General features: G+C 48.2%; 2 protein-coding genes across 2 annotated transcripts; one reads left to right on the top strand and one right to left on the bottom strand.

Moving 5' to 3' along the window:
• Positions 1-17: 17 nt before the first annotated feature.
• On the bottom strand, positions 18-5,106 carry ATPAF2 (ATP synthase mitochondrial F1 complex assembly factor 2). The gene is made up of 9 exons (XM_075285649.1): positions 4,979-5,106; positions 4,517-4,672; positions 3,643-3,687; positions 2,978-3,123; positions 2,212-2,309; positions 1,791-1,871; positions 1,596-1,708; positions 1,387-1,502; positions 18-632 (listed from the first exon to the last, which is right to left on the bottom strand). Exons 2-9 carry the CDS (start codon positions 4,638-4,640, stop codon positions 495-497), a joined length of 861 nt encoding a protein of 286 aa, XP_075141750.1. The 5' UTR covers positions 4,641-4,672; positions 4,979-5,106; the 3' UTR covers positions 18-494.
• Positions 5,107-5,247: 141 nt separating this feature from the next.
• On the top strand, positions 5,248-14,613 carry GID4 (GID complex subunit 4 homolog). The gene is made up of 6 exons (XM_075286031.1): positions 5,248-5,527; positions 10,001-10,060; positions 11,074-11,181; positions 11,263-11,364; positions 11,482-11,612; positions 13,438-14,613. Exons 1-6 carry the CDS (start codon positions 5,351-5,353, stop codon positions 13,499-13,501), a joined length of 642 nt encoding a protein of 213 aa, XP_075142132.1. The 5' UTR covers positions 5,248-5,350; the 3' UTR covers positions 13,502-14,613.
• Positions 14,614-17,891: the final 3,278 nt, after the last annotated feature.

Here is a 17,891-nt window from a genome sequence, read left to right as displayed (position 1 = left end):
CACGCATTAACCCTTTACTCATTTTGGTTATTTATTTTTTTTTAACTTATAAAAGAATAAAAATTGAAATGAAAAAAAAAAAATGTTCGGTTCTCATCCTTTCAGCTAGGAATATTCCTTATCGCTCCAGCACATCTGTAGGAGAAGATGAAGCAACTTTGCAAATAGTCTTGACTAGAAATCCTCTATTTAGTGTTTCCAGCTCTCAGGCAGACTATGTGTCTCGATGGTTACAGACTACAGATAGACCCAGTGTCGTCTGATCCTGCCATTTAGGTTCCTTCATCTGTCTGTTACATGTTATCTTCTAAATGTATGTTCTCAAGGAGTAGCAGATAGCTGACTGTACTGCATTGTTCTGCCTAGGTGCTACATACACACAACGGTAGGACTTTTTTTTTACTATTTGGCTTGTGAATTGTGATGTTTTTCACTACTGGATATTGTATAAGTTACAGAGCCGTGTGATAGTCTCATATTGTGGATCTCCAGGGTCAGTCCTGAAGGAGCTTGTGTTTAATGGTGGAGCTTGAGGAACAGAGATGGACAAACAAGGTGCCTGCGGCCGTGCGGGCCTGTAACTCCTGGAGGTCATAGTCATGAGCCCATTCCACGTTTCCCCAGCGTTGGATCTATGACCAGAGATTAAAAGGTTAAATATTCATCACACTGCAGGGTGGACACTAAACGTCACATCAGTACTGCGGCACCAGGGGTAGAACATTCTGGAAATTCTCTACTCTGATACAGTACAGTTGTCCACAACCTGCGGTTCCCCAGCTGTTCCAAAACTACAATTCCCAGCATGCCCTGACTCGGAAGCAAAGTTAGCCATAGGAAAAGACAGCTCTCTCGGCCAACAGATACCTTATAGCTATGACCAGCTTAAAGGGGTTTTCCAGGACATATCCTAAGGATAGGTAATCAGTATATGGCTGATGGGGCCTGACACCGGACACCTATACGGCTGGACAGGCTGCATCATTTGGTTGTGCACGGAGGCCCCTTCACTCAATACCAAGCAGAGCGCCATAATACTTGCAAGGGGACTGAGCTGCGGTTGTACTATATCATGTGATGTCATAGGCACAGGGCGAGGCCGCAGCTCTACAGGACGCTGTGGCCTCTTCAAATAGCTTAGAGGCAGATTTCTCAGATGTGGGACCACCACCAATCATATATTGATGACCTAGCCCTTTAAGCCATACACCTCTCAATATACAATGTCAGAGTTTGACTGAGGTCCTTTCCAGGAATCAAATCTGGCAATGAGGACCTCAAACTAAAAGTAAGTGCACCCCTGCATTATAGTGACTAGTGAGGAGATATCCAGTAGTAGTCACAGACACATAGGGCAACTGTGCTTAAGTGGCACAGCTATTTTACCTGATATTCCTCCTCCAAGCGGGACAGCAGGACGGCCTTCTGCACGGTCAGGAATCGGTCAACAAGGCCCATAGCCAGAATAAGAGACTTCAGCTGAGTGACCATGAACTCGATGCCTGAGGAGCAGAAATCACCAAGTGAGTTACAGAGGAGACGCCGCAGACTGCACAGAGCTTGTACAGAAGTCTTCCTGCCGCAGCATCACTGACCTATCAATGACCAGGAGTTGTAGGAGGCCAGATGGCGATGAAACACCTCCTTGGTCTTATCTGGAATCACCGGACCCATGATGCTGGTGGAAGAGCCGATCACAACATCGTACCTGAGGAGCAGAGCCAGGTTAGCGGAGCGCAGAGCATAAACGGCCAGAGGTCATGACATGGCAGGACATTGCACCTTCTCACCTGTTTTCTGCCCATTTCAGTACAGGGTCCCATTCATTTGTCTGTAGCTCTACTAATCCGGGGGGGTCCTCTACTCTATAACTGCAGGAAAGAAGGGGATCACATTAATACAACAGCAGGGGGCAGGATAGTGAGGACAGGGCTGTGTTTTACGAGGGAGCTACAAACAGGTATCAGAAGCATTGCACCACAGCAGCACAGAGTATTTTACGGGAAGAGTGACCAGTCCTATCATATGATGATATGAGTGAGGACAGGGCTATGTGTGACAAGGTAAAGAGCAGCAAAATGATTCAGCACCGAAAAGGTAACACAGAAGCACAGAGTATTTCAGGAGAATGATGTTTAGGAAGGTGTTATTATATGAATAGGAGAATGGAGACGGTTCACAGACGGAGACGGAGTCACAGAAAGAACGTACCATATTGTATCTGTATCCAGGTACTTCAATGAGGATCTTATAAACTGATCCTTATTCCTACGTGTCGGGTTATCCAGAGCCGTGTTACACAGCGTGGTCTGCGGAGTGACGGGAAGAAGAGGAGGTGAGAGATAGATAGATAGATAGATAGATAGATAGATAGATAGATAGATAGATAGGAGATAGATACAAGATAGATAGATAGATAGGAGATAGATACAAGATAGATAGATAGATAGGAGATAGATACAAGATAGATAGATAGATAGATAGATAGGAGATAGATACAAGATAGATAGATAGATAGGAGATAGATAGATAGATAGATAGATAGATAGATAGATAGATAGATACAAGATAGATAGATAGATAGATAGATAGGAGATAGATAGATAGATAGATAGATAGATACAAGATAGATAGATAGATAGGAGATAGATAGATAGATAGGAGATAGATACAAGATAGATAGATAGATAGATAGATATGAGATAGATAGATAGATAGATAGGAGATAGATAGATAGATAGATAGATAGGAGATAGATAGATAGATAGGAGATAGATACAAGATAGATAGATAGGAGATAGATACAAGATAGATAGATAGATAGATAGGAGATAGATAGATAGATAGATAGATATGAGATAGATAGATAGGAGATAGATAGATAGGAGATAGATAGATAGATAGATAGATAGATAGATAGATAGATAGATAGATAGATAGATAGATAGATACACAGACAGGATTGTATCATCGTTACCAGATGCATTGTGAAGAATTTGATGGTTTCCTTCTGACTGTCCCACTCAGTAGCTACAGCTATTGCTAAGGGTTCGCTGGGGACAGTGAAGATCTTTCCCTGGGGCGTCTTCAGCTTCCTGTGATCCAGGTTAATCTCATATCCACCTAAATGTGACATCACATTATCTCATATTCAGACGGGTAGAAAACCCAGAGAATGGGAATTATCCAGTCCAATATAAAACATCCCTGCCACACCCTGGACAGACGATTCCAATCTCATGGTCGCACTGTAAGGGATATTATGGAAAGTCAGTATGGCCATAAGTGTCTAGAGCCTGTGGATGGGGGATGAGTGGTGTTCATAAGACAAACAAGCCCTGCAGATAGATACATTTGGATTATGTGAATCAAACACAGTTTTCTCCATGTGAATCGCTACCTCTGAGCTGAGACATCGCCTTTTTTTTTGTCAAACAGCACGTGAGCTCTTTGGCACAACGAGGGGATGTCATTGCAACGCATCGCTTCACAAGGGAAAACACCATCCGATTCAGGTGACCCTATCCTATCTACCTGCAGGGCTAGGCTGGGGCGATACGCTGGGCTCTGGTGACACTCCCTTTAAGGCTTGCAGCAGAATAAGTCTAGCCAGCACCCAGCATACAGACGGCAGCCACTCACCTTCACCCTGCGCGATGGTGACACTTTCATAGAACTTCTTTCTTTCTGAAACAGAAACATCCATCAGATCTCAGCATAGAAATCTACAGAGCGAGCATCACATAGTTGGGGTGTATGCTGTATATTAAGGCGGGTTTCCAGTCCATTCTGTATTGATTCTTATCCTCAGGATAGGACATCTATAAGAGATCAGTAGGGGTCCAACACCTGGGATGGGCACTGATCAGCTATTTGAAGGGGCTGCAGTGCCTAGTGCAGTGCAGTGACCCCTTCTTTAATAATAATAATAATAATAATAATAATACATTGTACACTATCTGTTTTGCAGTGACCATGTGATGTAATTATAACCTTGTCCCATAGATGTGTAGAGGATGAGGCTGTAGTTACATTGCATGGCCACTGTGAGTCACTACACTAACGCGGGCACTGCATCTCATCATCAGGGGTCCTAGATGTCAGACCCCCACTGAGGATAGGTCATCAATAACAATGAACTAGCATACGCCTTTAAAGGAGATGGCCGACTTATACTTTTATTATACAATACTGCTGCTAGGGCGGCCATAGACATAACAAACCAGTAGTCACCTCCCCCGCAGCCGCAGCAGCTCCTCTGCCTATAGGTCCCCAGGTCTCAGTGGTGACCTCTTCACAAACAGCCTGACTGTGATGGCCTGTGATTGGCTACAGTGGTCACCGAGCACAGGCAGGGACCAGTGTACAGACTAACAGAACCGCTGCTGCTGGAAACAGGGACCTGGGCAGAGGTCAGTACTGTGATGTATATGGCGCACTGGCAGCACTATTAGGTAATGAAAATATGAGATGGACGACTCCTTTAAATCACTGCCCTGCATAGCTCTGTACTCACCAGCAGAGGAAGCTTGGGACCTCTTCTGAGTAACCGTGCTTTCCAGGGCGCACAACCCCCGGCACAGGCCGCTGTTCAGCGCCATGGACCGTGACGCCAGCATACGGTGCAAACTCGGCAACATCCTTACTGGGTTTTGGCACTTAATTTAGGAAACTGAAAAATAGGCTGTAAATATTAGACTGCACAGCTGTGCGCCTTAAAGGGGCGGTCTGGGATGTGGGTATATTAGGTCAGTCTGTGTTATAGAAGGTTCATAGGAATGTCACATGACAAACCCTGCACAGACCATTAGTTACAACCATATCCGGTCTAGAGGAGCCTTCCGTGCTGGGACTTTGTTACAATGTATGAGCCTGGTAAGGATTGTCTAGACAGGATGCAACTGTGACAAATCCTCAGATATGAAAAAGTATTAAAGGGACAGACCCAAGCCTGACATGTATCCCCTCCCGCAGGTACCTGATCATCCAATACACAGCCTGCTGGACATCAGTGACAGGAGCCGGCTACAGGATGAATCACATGCTGCTTTACCTCCAGCACTTCATTCTCTGGGCGCCGCCATGTTGGTGACCCTGGCTTGTCCTCCTACGACACATCCTGCGCTCCACCAATCACAGGCCTCCCCTGCACAGCCCGGACTACATCTCCCGGAGTCCCACACTCAGCGCCTCGACCAATCAGCGCTCCGGTAACACTATGGGTGTGGCCTCACGCCGCCAATCATTGCGCTCGGTCGTGGAGAGGCCCAGGCGCTCAGGCCGGGAGCGGAGAAGCGGCCGAGCCCTGTGGGACGAGCTGTGCCCAGCGGCGGGGGGGCCGGCCCTGGATATGCCGGTCCGAACCGTGGCCAGCAGCACGGCCTCCGGCTCGTCGTCCCTCATCCCGCCACCTCCCATCAACACGCAGCAGCCCGGGGTGGCCACCACCCTGCTGTACAGCGGTTCCAAGTTCCGGGGACACCAGAAGAGCAAAGGCAACTCGTACGATGTGGAGGTGGTGCTGCAGGTGAGGCCATGCCGGGGGGCTCTGCGGCCTGTACTCGAGGGGGTACCGGCTGTATACTGCCCCCCAGTGTAGGGGGTACCAGCTGTCTGCTGTATACTGCCCCCCAGTGTAGGGGGTACCAGCTGTCTGCTGTATACTGCCCCCCAGTGTAGGGGGTACCAGCTGTCTGCTGTATACTGCCCCCCAGTGTAGGGGGTACCAGCTGTCTGCTGTATACTGCCCCCCAGTGTAGGGGGTACCAGCTGTCTGCTGTATACTGCCCCCCAGTGTAAGGGGTACCAGCTGTCTGCTGTATACTGCCCCCCAGTGTAAGGGATCCCAGCTGTCTGCTGTATACTGCCCCCCAGTGTAAGGGATCCCAGCTGTCTGCTGTATACTGCCCCCCAGTGTAAGGGGTACCAGCTGTCTGCTGTATACTGCCCCCCAGTGTAAGGGATCCCAGCTGTCTGCTGTATACTGCCCCCCAGTGTAAGGGATCCCAGCTGTCTGCTGTATACTGCCCCCCAGTGTAAGGGGTACCAGCTGTCTGCTGTATACTGCCCCCCAGTGTAAGGGATCCCAGCTGTCTGCTGTATACTGCCCCCCAGTGTAGGGGATCCCAGCTGTATACTGCCCCCCAGTGTAAGGGATCCCAGCTGTCTGCTGTATACTGCCCCCCAGTGTAAGGGATCCCAGCTGTCTGCTGTATACTGCCCCCCAGTGTAAGGGATCCCAGCTGTCTGCTGTATACTGCCCCCCAGTGTAGGGGATCCCAGCTGTATACTGCCCCCCAGTGTAAGGGATCCCAGCTGTCTGCTGTATACTGCCCCCCAGTGTAAGGGATCCCAGCTGTCTGCTGTATACTGCCCCCCAGTGTAAGGGATCCCAGCTGTCTGCTGTATACTGCCCCCCAGTGTAAGGGATCCCAGCTGTCTGCTGTATACTGCCCCCCAGTGTAAGGGGTACCAGCTGTCTGCTGTATACTGCCCCCCAGTGTAAGGGATCCCAGCTGTCTGCTGTATACTGCCCCCCAGTGTAAGGGATCCCAGCTGTCTGCTGTATACTGCCCCCCAGTGTAAGGGGTACCAGCTGTCTGCTGTATACTGCCCCCCAGTGTAAGGGGTACCAGCTGTCTGCTGTATACTGCCCCCCAGTGTAAGGGATCCCAGCTGTCTGTTGTATACTGCCCCCCAGTGTAGGGGATCCCAGCTGTCTGCTGTATACTGCCCCCCAGTGTAGGGGGTACCAGCTGTCTGCTGTATACTGCCCCCCAGTGTAAGGGGTACCAGCTGTCTGCTGTATACTGCCCCCCAGTGTAGGGGGTACCAGCTGTCTGCTGTATACTGCCCCCCAGTGTAGGGGATCCCAGCTGTCTGCTGTATACTGCCCCCCAGTGTAGGGGGTACCAGCTGTCTGCTGTATACTGCCCCCCAGTGTAGGGGATCCCAGCTGTCTGCTGTATACTGCCCCCCAGTGTAGGGGATCCCAGCTGTCTGCTGTATACTGCCCCCCAGTGTAGGGGATCCCAGCTGTCTGCTGTATACTGCCCCCCAGTGTAGGGGGTACCAGCTGTCTGCTGTATACTGCCCCCCAGTGTAAGGGATCCCAGCTGTCTGCTGTATACTGCCCCCCAGTGTAGGGGATCCCAGCTGTCTGCTGTATACTGCCCCCCCCCCAGTGTAGAGGGTACCGGCTGTCTGCTGTATACTGCCCCCCAGTGTAGAGGGTACCGGCTGTCTGCTGTATACTGCCCCCCAGTGTAGGGGATCCCAGCTGTCTGCTGTATACTGCCCCCCAGTGTAAGGGGTACCAGCTGTCTGCTGTATACTGCCCCCCAGTGTAGGGGATCCCAGCTGTCTGTTGTATACTGCCCCCCAGTGTAGGGGATCCCAGCTGTCTGTTGTATACTGCCCCCCAGTGTAGGGGATCCCAGCTGTCTGCTGTATACTGCCCCCCCAGTGTAGAGGGTACCGGCTGTCTGCTGTATACTGCCCCCCAGTGTAGAGGGTACCGGCTGTCTGCTGTATACTGCCCCCCCAGTGTAGAGGGTACCGGCTGTCTGCTGTATACTGCCCCCCAGTGTAGGGGATCCCAGCTGTATACTGCCCCCCCAGTGTAAGGGGTACCAGCTGTCTGCTGTATACTGCCCCCCAGTGTAGGGGATCCCAGCTGTCTGCTGTATACTGCCCCCCAGTGTAAGGGATCCCAGCTGTCTGCTGTATACTGCCCCCCAGTGTAAGGGATCCCAGCTGTCTGCTGTATACTGCCCCCCAGTGTAGGGGATCCCAGCTGTCTGCTGTATACTGCCCCCCAGTGTAAGGGATCCCAGCTGTCTGCTGTATACTGCCCCCCAGTGTAGGGGATCCCAGCTGTCTGCTGTATACTGCCCCCCAGTGTAAGGGATCCCAGCTGTCTGCTGTATACTGCCCCCCAGTGTAGAGGGTACCGGCTGTCTGCTGTATACTGCCCCCCAGTGTAGGGGATCCCAGCTGTATACTACCCCCTAGTGTGATACCAGCTGTCTGCTGTATACTGCCCCCCAGTGTAGAGGGTACCGGCTGTCTGCTGTATACTGCCCCCCAGTGTAGGGGATCCCAGCTGTATACTACCCCCTAGTGTGATACCAGCTGTATAGTGCTCCTTGGTAAAAGCTGTCTGCCATATACTGCCCACCAGTATGGGGATACCAGCTGTCTGCCGTTTACTGACACCCCCACCCCACACTCCCCAGCATGGGGGATACCAGCCGTTTACTGTATACTACCCCTCTCTAAATGTGGGGAATATTGGCTGTATACTGCCCCCACCTCCTTCATCCCAGGATTCCCCCATAGCAGTGGATTCTACCCCCATCTGTTGCTGTATACTGCCCCAACAGTTCCCTCTTATATTGACCCCCTGCACTGAGGCGTTACCATCTGCATGGCTGTATACTGCTTCCCCTTATATTACATGTCCTTATAGTCTTCCACTATCCCCCCCCCACCTTATATTGCCCCCTATTACCCTGCATTGATGGATAGATACAATTCTTTCTTGCTGTATACTACCCATATACTGTCTATCCCGTATACCACTCCTCCCTACTGTATCTATAGCTATGCTCTATATTCTCCCTGTATATCTCTGTTATATGTATTCTAGTATGTGGACTGTACACCATCTATATTCTGTGTATACCTGTCCCTGTTTATCCTGCCCAGATCCATCTATATATCTCCAGTTACAGATGAGGGATGCTTCCTATACATACCCTAAACATCCTCCATATAGAATACCTTGTTTTTTCCAGTTCCTGCACACAGGGGGCAGTCTTCTGGACGTGGGATTTCATGATGGATAATCCCTTTAACAGTGGCTGAGCATTTGTTTATTGCCATAACCTGTTATTTGGACCCCCCCTCTGTAAAAATAGCATTGGGGTACCCTAAGAGAGTATGGCAGAGGTATATATACCTGTATACCGCCCCCCCTTACTCTACAGCCTCTCATCATTACTATCATAGTGCCGGAGCCGTTCTGTGTTCTTTCCTGGATAGCAGCGTCTGCTCCTGTCCTCGTGTGACCCCTCCCCAGCCCACCGCTGTCTGCCCGCTGTCCTCACTGCTGCATCATGATTATAGATTATACATTACTCCAGACCGGGAAGTCTAAGGGGAGGGGGGTGGGGGGGTCACCGGCTCCGTATGTGTGACCAGGCATTAGTCATGGTGAGATCTGCGAACCATCCGGGAAATGTCACTGACGAATACATGGCTACAGGAAAAGTCATCGGAACGGTCCGGACTGATACACTGTAACAAAGCATCAGAGCAGGAGGTGCGGCTGTGTACAGCCCATAGAGGATTGTGTAAGCTGGAGGCAGAGGGATTGGGAACCATGAAAGGTCTAGGTCAGCAAGCTTGGGCACTGTCTATTGTGAAACTACAACTCCCAGCATGCTCCAGTCTCTCCTGTGGGAGTTTTGCCAAGGCAGTGCATGCTGGGATGTGTAGTCCACCGCTGCAGTGCTGATCCCCGGGGCAGGCTATTCAGTGTCGGGAGCTGCTTTTTAGGAATTCTCCATATATGTGTATCTCCTCCTTCTCGCTGCTGGTGCTTTATGGTAGTTGCAGTCGGTACCTGCAGCGATTCCTCGCGGCTTCTGCTGTTCCAGCTCTTGGCAGCACCATAATCTACAAGGAGCTGAGACTGTAGGATCACTTCAGTCTTATCAGAAAGACTTCCTCACACTTAAAGGAGAAGAAACGATTTCTTGAGCCACCTGTAAGAATCTTCTGTGTGTGTCCCTATGACAACACTTCTAGGCATACTAACAACACAGGGCCTGTAAGGGTAGATCTGGTTGGTGGCACGGTGATCCAGTGTCTCTATGAGTATAGGATATTGGGACAGGAGGTGTTGTCATAGGGGCACATAGGGGTATATTTCATAGACTGTTCTATTAGAGGGTCTGCCCCGGCGCCATCTAACGTCTCCTCCTCTTCTCCTCAGCACGTGGACATGGAGAACGCTTATCTGTGCGGATACTTGAAGATAAAAGGCCTTACCGAGGTAAGCGCGAAATCTTATCGTACTGAGATCCCCTGCGCTGTTACTATAGAAACCCCTTACCCACCATGCAATGGGGCCGCTCTAGATGGTGGAACAAGCTGAATGGTTGTCAATTGTAGAAAATATTTCTTAAAGGGGCTGTCATGTTTAAAACGTATCACGTACGGACTGGTGCGAGTCTAATCTCTAGGACCCCCAATGATTATAAGAGCGGTGGTCCGGCATGGTCATTGCTGCCCCATTCAGATCAAAGTACAAAGGACCCCCTACCTCATGGTCATTGGGGTCCTAGTCCTCGCAGCGCTGGAATCCCGGGCTCAAATCCAGCTTAGGATGACGGGAGTTTGTATGTTCCCCGTGTTTGGGAAGCTACCAGCCCCATATACACATAGGGTTTTTGTAGCCCTTTTCTCATATGCGGTAGGGCCTTGATCCCCCCCCCCCACAACCTGTGACTCTTCAGCTGCCCCTCAATCCAGAGATTGAAATCACTGCTGTAGGTCATTTTGAGGTGGGACATCCGCCTAGTCTAGGCCCCCTGTAATAAAGGGGTACAAGTTATTGGGGTTGTCTGACACCCCTGGAAACTGGATACAGGTCAGAGCATCAGTGTGAGGTCAGCAGTGTTGGACCCCGCACTGGTCGGGTAATTCATCTACCACAAAGTATACGGTCAGAAGCACCTATACAGTATACAGCTCCATACACTCTTCTGACTCTGTACACTGTAGTGGTGGCACCTGATACTGCAGCCCCGCTCCCGTTCACTATTGCTTCCAACCATATTCCTTATATACAGTTACTAGCAGCTGATATGGGGTCCGGGTGTCTGACCCTCACTGATATCCGTTATACCGGGTGTCGGACAATCCCTTTATTCGAGGGGGTGCAATGCTACATGTGGAGATGAGACCTCTTGTTGACTTTGCTTTGTCCTTCGTGCTGTGATGCTGCAGAGTTGGGGACACATGGGGTACCATACACACCAATAACACCCCCTGCTCTTCTCCTAGGAGTACCCCACCCTCACCACCTTCTTTGAAGGGGAGATAATTAGTAGGAAACATCCTTTCCTTACAAGAAAGTGGGACGCGGATGAAGACGTGGACCGGAAGCACTGGGTGAGCATGGCCCGTAGGCTGGACGCTTGGTACGTCTTGTATTCTGGGGCCGCGGCACTGACCTGTCATGTCTCTCCACAGGGCAAGTTCCAGGCTTTTTATCAGTACGCAAAAACCTTCAATGCTGATGACTTTGGGTTCGAGGAACTGAAAGCAGGAGACTACGTCTTCATGAGGTGGAAGGTGCGAACTCACCCCTGTGTCCTATAGGCAAACTGCGTATGTCCTTCTAAAGGGGGACGGTGCAGAAAATTCCTTTAATGGTGCATTTTATACAGGGTTTCCTCTCTTCCCCCGCAGGAGCAGTTCTTGGTGCCTGATCACACAATCAAAGACATCAGCGGCGCTTCCTTTGCCGGCTTCTACTACATTTGCTTCCAGAAGTCAGCAGCATCCATAGAGGGTTATTATTATCACCGGAGCTCAGAATGGTGAGGACTGCGAGTCTGTGTGTTATTTCTGTCTCATTCCTCGCTGAGGTCGCTGCTCACTTCTGCGTCATAGTGGCTTGGGTTTTTCAGGCCTTGGCCACAAGAGGGCACTGTTCTTGTTGCGTTGCTCCTAGTACCAGATGCATCATCTTATGGAGGAAGCAGAGGGTGCCACAAGGAACGCCTGGGGCTCTGTAATACACTGTAGACTCCTTCTACCACCAGGCACACTATTTTATTTCACACCCCAGGCCTAAAGATTCAGTATGGGATATGTAAATGCATGCCAAGCATTGTATGCCGAGGAGTTCTGCAGCTTCCTGGTATAGTGACACTGTAGCTCATACGATACGATCTCTGCTTGCTTTCTCATATAGCTGCTAAGAGATGGCTTGGGGTCACATGGCCTCATCCCTAATCTATGAATATCTTTGGCAGGGGTGGCTGAACAGATGTGGTGAGTGAATAATGGCAGGGCGTATAGGGGTACTGTCAGATGAATGCATGACGGGTGGCAGATCAGTAGATGGGACAGATGTGGGATAGAGATGTTACATCTCCCAAACAAAATGCTTGCCCACAGTGGGTCTTGCCTTCAGCAAGTTTGGAAATTGCAGCTCTAACCTGAACAGCCCAGATTCCAGGTTGATCCCTTGGACTGCACTGACACATTGTAGCAAACGCCATGGGTTTTCAATATCACTGCTATGCCGATGACACCCAAATATACATCTCTGGACCAGACATTACCTCCCTGCTGGCCAGAGTTCCAGATTGTTTAGTGGCGGTATTCTCCTTCCTCTCCTCCTGCTTTCTCAAACTCAACATGGAGAAAATGGAGTTCATCATCTTCACCTCACCCAATGTGGCCCCTCCACCTGACCCATCTATCAAAGTTAATGGAACCACAATTACCCCTGTCTCACGGGTCCGATGTCTTGGACCTTGGACTCCGACCTATCCTTCGAGTCACACATTCAAACCCTCAACACCTCCTGCCGCCTCCAACTCAAGAACATCCACCAAATCCGCTCCTTCCTCACCCCTGAAACTACCAAGACGCTCGTCCAGGCCCTCATAATCTCCCGCTGAGACTACTGCAACACTCTTCTCCATGGACTCCCAGCAAACACCCTCGCCCCCCTCCAGTTCACCCTAAACTGCGCTGTTCGCTTAATCCACCTCACCCCCCAAGCTTCATCGGCTGCTCCCCTCTGCCAGTCACTCCACTGACTACCTATAGCCCAGCGAATTGAGTTCAAGCTACTAACGCTAACATACAAAGCCATCCACAACCTGTCCCCTCCATATATCTCTGACCTAATCTCCCGCTACCTGCCCACACATAACCTCAGATCCTCCAATGACCTCCTACTCCGCTCTGCCCTCATCCGCTCCTCACACAACCGTCTCCAAGACTTCTCCCGTGCATCCCCCATACTCTGGAACTCCTTACCAAGACACATAAGACTGATCCCCACAATGACAGGATTCAAGAAGGCCCTGAAGACTCCCCTATTCAGGAAGACCTCCAACCTCCAATAACACTATCACCGCACCGCCATCTGTACAGTCTCCCCCTCTCCTTCTGTCTCTATCCCCTTCCCTCATAGACTATAAGCCCTCGCGGGCAGGGCCCTCTACCCCACTGTGCCAGTTGCTCATTGTTAGTATTATATCTGTTTGTATATTTTGTGTACTATATGTAACCCCCAAATGTACAGCACCATGGAATATAATAATGTCCAGCGCCAAGGAATTAATGGCGCTATATAAATAATAATCTTCACAGCCTCCATTGACGTCCATTCTCCTCACCTTGCAGGTATCAGTCGTTAAACCTGACCCACGTCCCAGAACACAGTGCACCTATCTACGAATTCCGGTGACAGAAGCCTGACCTTTGCCGCCACCACACAGATGGAACAGAGCTGTCCGCACCGAAGCCTGCTGTTTCTTTACTGTCAGAGAGACTCTGAGAAGAATGTATGAGTGTTAAAGCAATGACGCGTGCAGCGGCGCCCACTACTGTGCACAGTTTTTATTTTAATCCGCTGGGTTCCCTTGTTTTTGGTTTTTAATTTTTTAATTTTTTTTTTTTTAATTTCCTGCTTGACATTACTGCTCCGGCTTGATTTCTTTCCCCACCCCTCCCACTAATCCCTAATACACCCTATGGATCCCCAACATGGATTATTGCACCCCTATACAGAAGGGGGTGCTGCGGAGTGACAGCTGGGGGTCTGTGATTCTCAGCAGATCGTACATGAGCTGTACACTCCACCACTAGGGATCTACCCCCTCCTCCATATAGCAAATCTATTGGTCTCTTTCCCCCTAATTCCCAATGTCAAAAGGAAAGCTTTTTCCAGACTACAATACATTTCCCCGTTTTCACATTGAAAATGGGAAATGTCAGATTTTTTTTTTTCTATATCTATAAATATATATTATAAATACACATATATTTAATCAGAAGTATAAAATCTATGGATTGCCTCCTGAGAGCTGCTGAAGATTCACTGACGTATTTTGTGGCGGCCTATTTTTCCAGGGTATACTTACCAGGTGATGGAAATGCATTGCACCCCCTGCTTTATTCAGTCTCATTAATGAACTATGTATATCCTGCTTCTCGAGGGGTCTAGAACAAAGCGGAAGGGGTTAAAAAAGACCCCTAAACGAGGGAACAGCGCCATCTGCTGGCAGACTTTGGTCATGACAGGCAGCGTGTAGTCCCTGCGGCTGAAGAGGTAATGACCAGCGGCGAGGCGGACTGTTCACTGCTTGCGAGGAGCTGTTTGGAGTTGTTGTCGTATTTGCTATGTGTCATGGATTAAAGCGTGGCTGGCTTTTCTCTCTGATTCCTGCAAAACGCTTGAGACTTCTCGTCGCTGCACATTTACAGAGAATCACCATCATCTTTTCAGTTTGTTTTTTTCTTCTTTTTCCTACGTTGCAAACATCAAAGAAAAAAAAAAAACCTCTTGCTGTTACACTGCTGACTTGTCGCTTCAATTGTTTCATTCACCTGCAAACAAAACTTCACAAATTAGACTGGATTGAGAGGTCAAGTTTTTCTATCTTTCTTTGTACCGTGCGATAGAGGGGGAGTTGTAGGGTTAAAAGAAGGCAAATATATATTTCTCGTTCCGTTAGAAGCCACTTTTTGGCTTTGGCTCAAAAAAACAAAACAAAAAAAAAAACAGGTTTTCTGCAATGTGTGACCTCAGCCTTAAAGGGATTGTTCAGGATTTGAAGAAACTTAAGGGAAAAGACATGCTCCTGTTGTTTTCTCCTGATCCCCTCTCTGTCACATGCTCAGATCAGATTTGGCGGTCACATGATCCACACCCCTCCGCCCCATCAGCATGCGACAGAATCGGGGCTAAAAGCGGACAATGGGGGGCCGGGGACAGGTAAGTGTCGCTTTTTTCTTTTACACCTACCCCATGGGTTACTTCAAATCCTGGACAAGCCCTTTACATTGCAGTGGAGCTCTGTAGCATCAGGTGCATAACCACTGGACTTCAAGGGTTAAGCCCAACATCTTAGTTCTGCCAGAGGAGACGCATGTATGCACCAAAATACGGAACTAGACGAATCGTGGTGCCGAAAAAGACTACCAAGTGGTGACGGCATCTGCTGCAAAAATAGTCCAACCCTTACAGTGTCAGGGATGCTTGAGACAGAACCAGCTATTGTAAGGGTAGGACTAGTGCAATTTTTTTCTTTCCTGCATATTACAGTAGCTTTCTTGCTTCCATGCGGTTGCTGCCTGGAAGTATTTTTTTTTTGGGGGGGATTATATTAAGGCTAGAGCTAAAACATGGTGACATTTGGCATGCAACTTAAAATAGTGCCAGTGCCCCCCCCAAAAAAAAAATAAAAAATGGGTGTCGCCGCTCCCAGACACAGCAGTCGCGTCTCTTGTGAGGTGACTGCTGTCTTTACAATCTTTGCTGTAAATGTGTGCAGGTGGACACAGGTATGGGTTTTTTTATAAAAAAAAAAAAATTGCAACTGTCACAGTAAAATCTCATCGCGCTGCATTAATGTTGAGCGATATTTTGTCATGTAGTTTTTAACGGCACAACAAATGTTTCCGTGTAGCCTTAGCCTAATAGTAATAGACTGATGAAGTCCTCAAAGTCGTCATGGGCAATATTGGGTTAATACATGAAAACTACTTTTGTGCAGTCATGTGACCTTTACGGGTGCGTCAAATCTCATTCAATAAACCACAGATAGCTTTGGTTTATAGGGAAGCCCCTCATTACAGATCCCCTGTACACGTGAACACTGGCTGCAGGGAAGGTCAGGACGTGTGTATATATATATATATATATATATATAAAATGTCACCTTTTATCACATCCAACTCTTCACATCTTTTAATAGGTGCCCCTCCACTGACTTCGGTGCAGTTGTGTTTCACACGGACTGTGTTTCACAAGTGGGTGGTCCCTGACTACTTGCTTTAGCCCAGGACCACCCACCTGATAACTGAGTGGAGGGCGGATATTAAAGGATGTGAAGTGTTGGAAGAGGTGAAAGGTTACTTTCTTAGCTCGAAATGCATTTCAACACTTTCCAACAAATTTAATTTAATATTTTTGACTAAGTAAGTTATGGTATCTGCCTTAAACAAAAAAAAAAATAAATTAAAAATCTAGTGCAGGATGGGAGGATATAACAAGAAATGGTGTCCAATGGTAGAGAACAGCTATTGTGAATATATCATACAAGTATATTGGGATTGTATTGTCCATCCGTGTCCTAAGATGCAGGTGGTTTTGCCGTGCGAATAAATAATAGTGAAATTATAATAAGTGTAACTTTAGCGGGTGCAGTCACGCCCAGGAGGCGACTCTTCTCCGTAGAAGTGCACTGTTATATAAGGTACATCATAATTGGGGTCAGGTGGAGAGTTTAGGTGTTAGGGCCCAGAAACAATGGGGGAAGTTTTACTGTATATGCCCCATGTTGGGGTAGTTTTTATGTACATATCCCTCATGCATCCCCTATTACATCGGTAGTTTTACCATATATAGCCCACATACATACCCTATCATAGGGCTAGTTTTATCGTATAGATCTCAGATACATGTCCCATGACGGGAGTAGTTTTACCATATATAACGTACATACATGCCCCATGTCAGGGGTAGTTACATATTACACATATAAATATGCCCCATGTCAGGGGTAGTTACATATTACACATATAAATATGCCCCATGTCAGGGGTAGTTACATATTACACATATATGCCCCATGTCAGCGGTAGTTACATATTTCACATACGTGCCCCATGTCAGGGGTAGTTATATATTACACATACATGCCCCATGTCAGGGGTAGTTACATATTACACATATAAATATGCCCCATGTCAGGGGTAGTTACATATTACACATATAAATATGCCCCATGTCAGGGGTAGTTACATATTACACATATATGCCCCATGTCAGCGGTAGTTACATATTTCACATACGTGCCCCATGTCAGGGGTAGTTATATATTACACATATGTGCCCCATGTCAGGGGTAGTTACATATTACACATATAAATATGCCCCATGTCAGGGGTAGTTACATATTTCACATACGTGCCCCATGTCAGGGGTAGTTATATATTACACATATGTGCCCCATGTCAGGGGTAGTTACATATTACACATATAAATATGCCCCATGTCAGGGGTAGTTACATATTACACATATGTGCCCCATGTCAGGGGTAGTTACATATTACACATATATGCCCCATGTCAGGGGTAGTTACATATTTCACATATGTGCCCCATGTCAGGGGTAGTTATATATTACACATATGTGCCCCATGTCAGGGGTAATTATCTATTACACATGTATGCCCCATGTCAGGGGTAGTTACATATTACATATACATGCCCCATGTTAGGGGTAGTTATATATTACACATACGTGCCCCATGACATGGGTAGTTTTACCGTATATGCCCCATGTACATGTCCTATAATAGGGGCAGTGTTATTGTACATATCCCACATACATGTCCCATGACATGAGTAATTTTTCCACATTTACCCCATGATGGGGGGGGGGGGGTATATACATTTTCTGGGACCAGTTCTAGGATATACTTGGAAGCCAAATTTAGGATAAATAAATAAAACCTCTCCACCTTACTGAGTTTGTTTGTAAACAAATGGTTAACCCACCATTCCCAGCATGCCCTAAGACATGAAGAGACACGTGATAAGAGCCGGATGCCCTCACTAAACATGGCCG

This window comes from Leptodactylus fuscus, chromosome 8 (assembly GCF_031893055.1).
Source record: "Leptodactylus fuscus isolate aLepFus1 chromosome 8, aLepFus1.hap2, whole genome shotgun sequence".
Lineage (NCBI taxonomy): Eukaryota > Metazoa > Chordata > Amphibia > Anura > Leptodactylidae > Leptodactylus > Leptodactylus fuscus.
The sequence above is the reverse complement of the archived record's forward strand: the minus strand, read 5'-3'. Positions and strand labels throughout refer to the sequence as shown.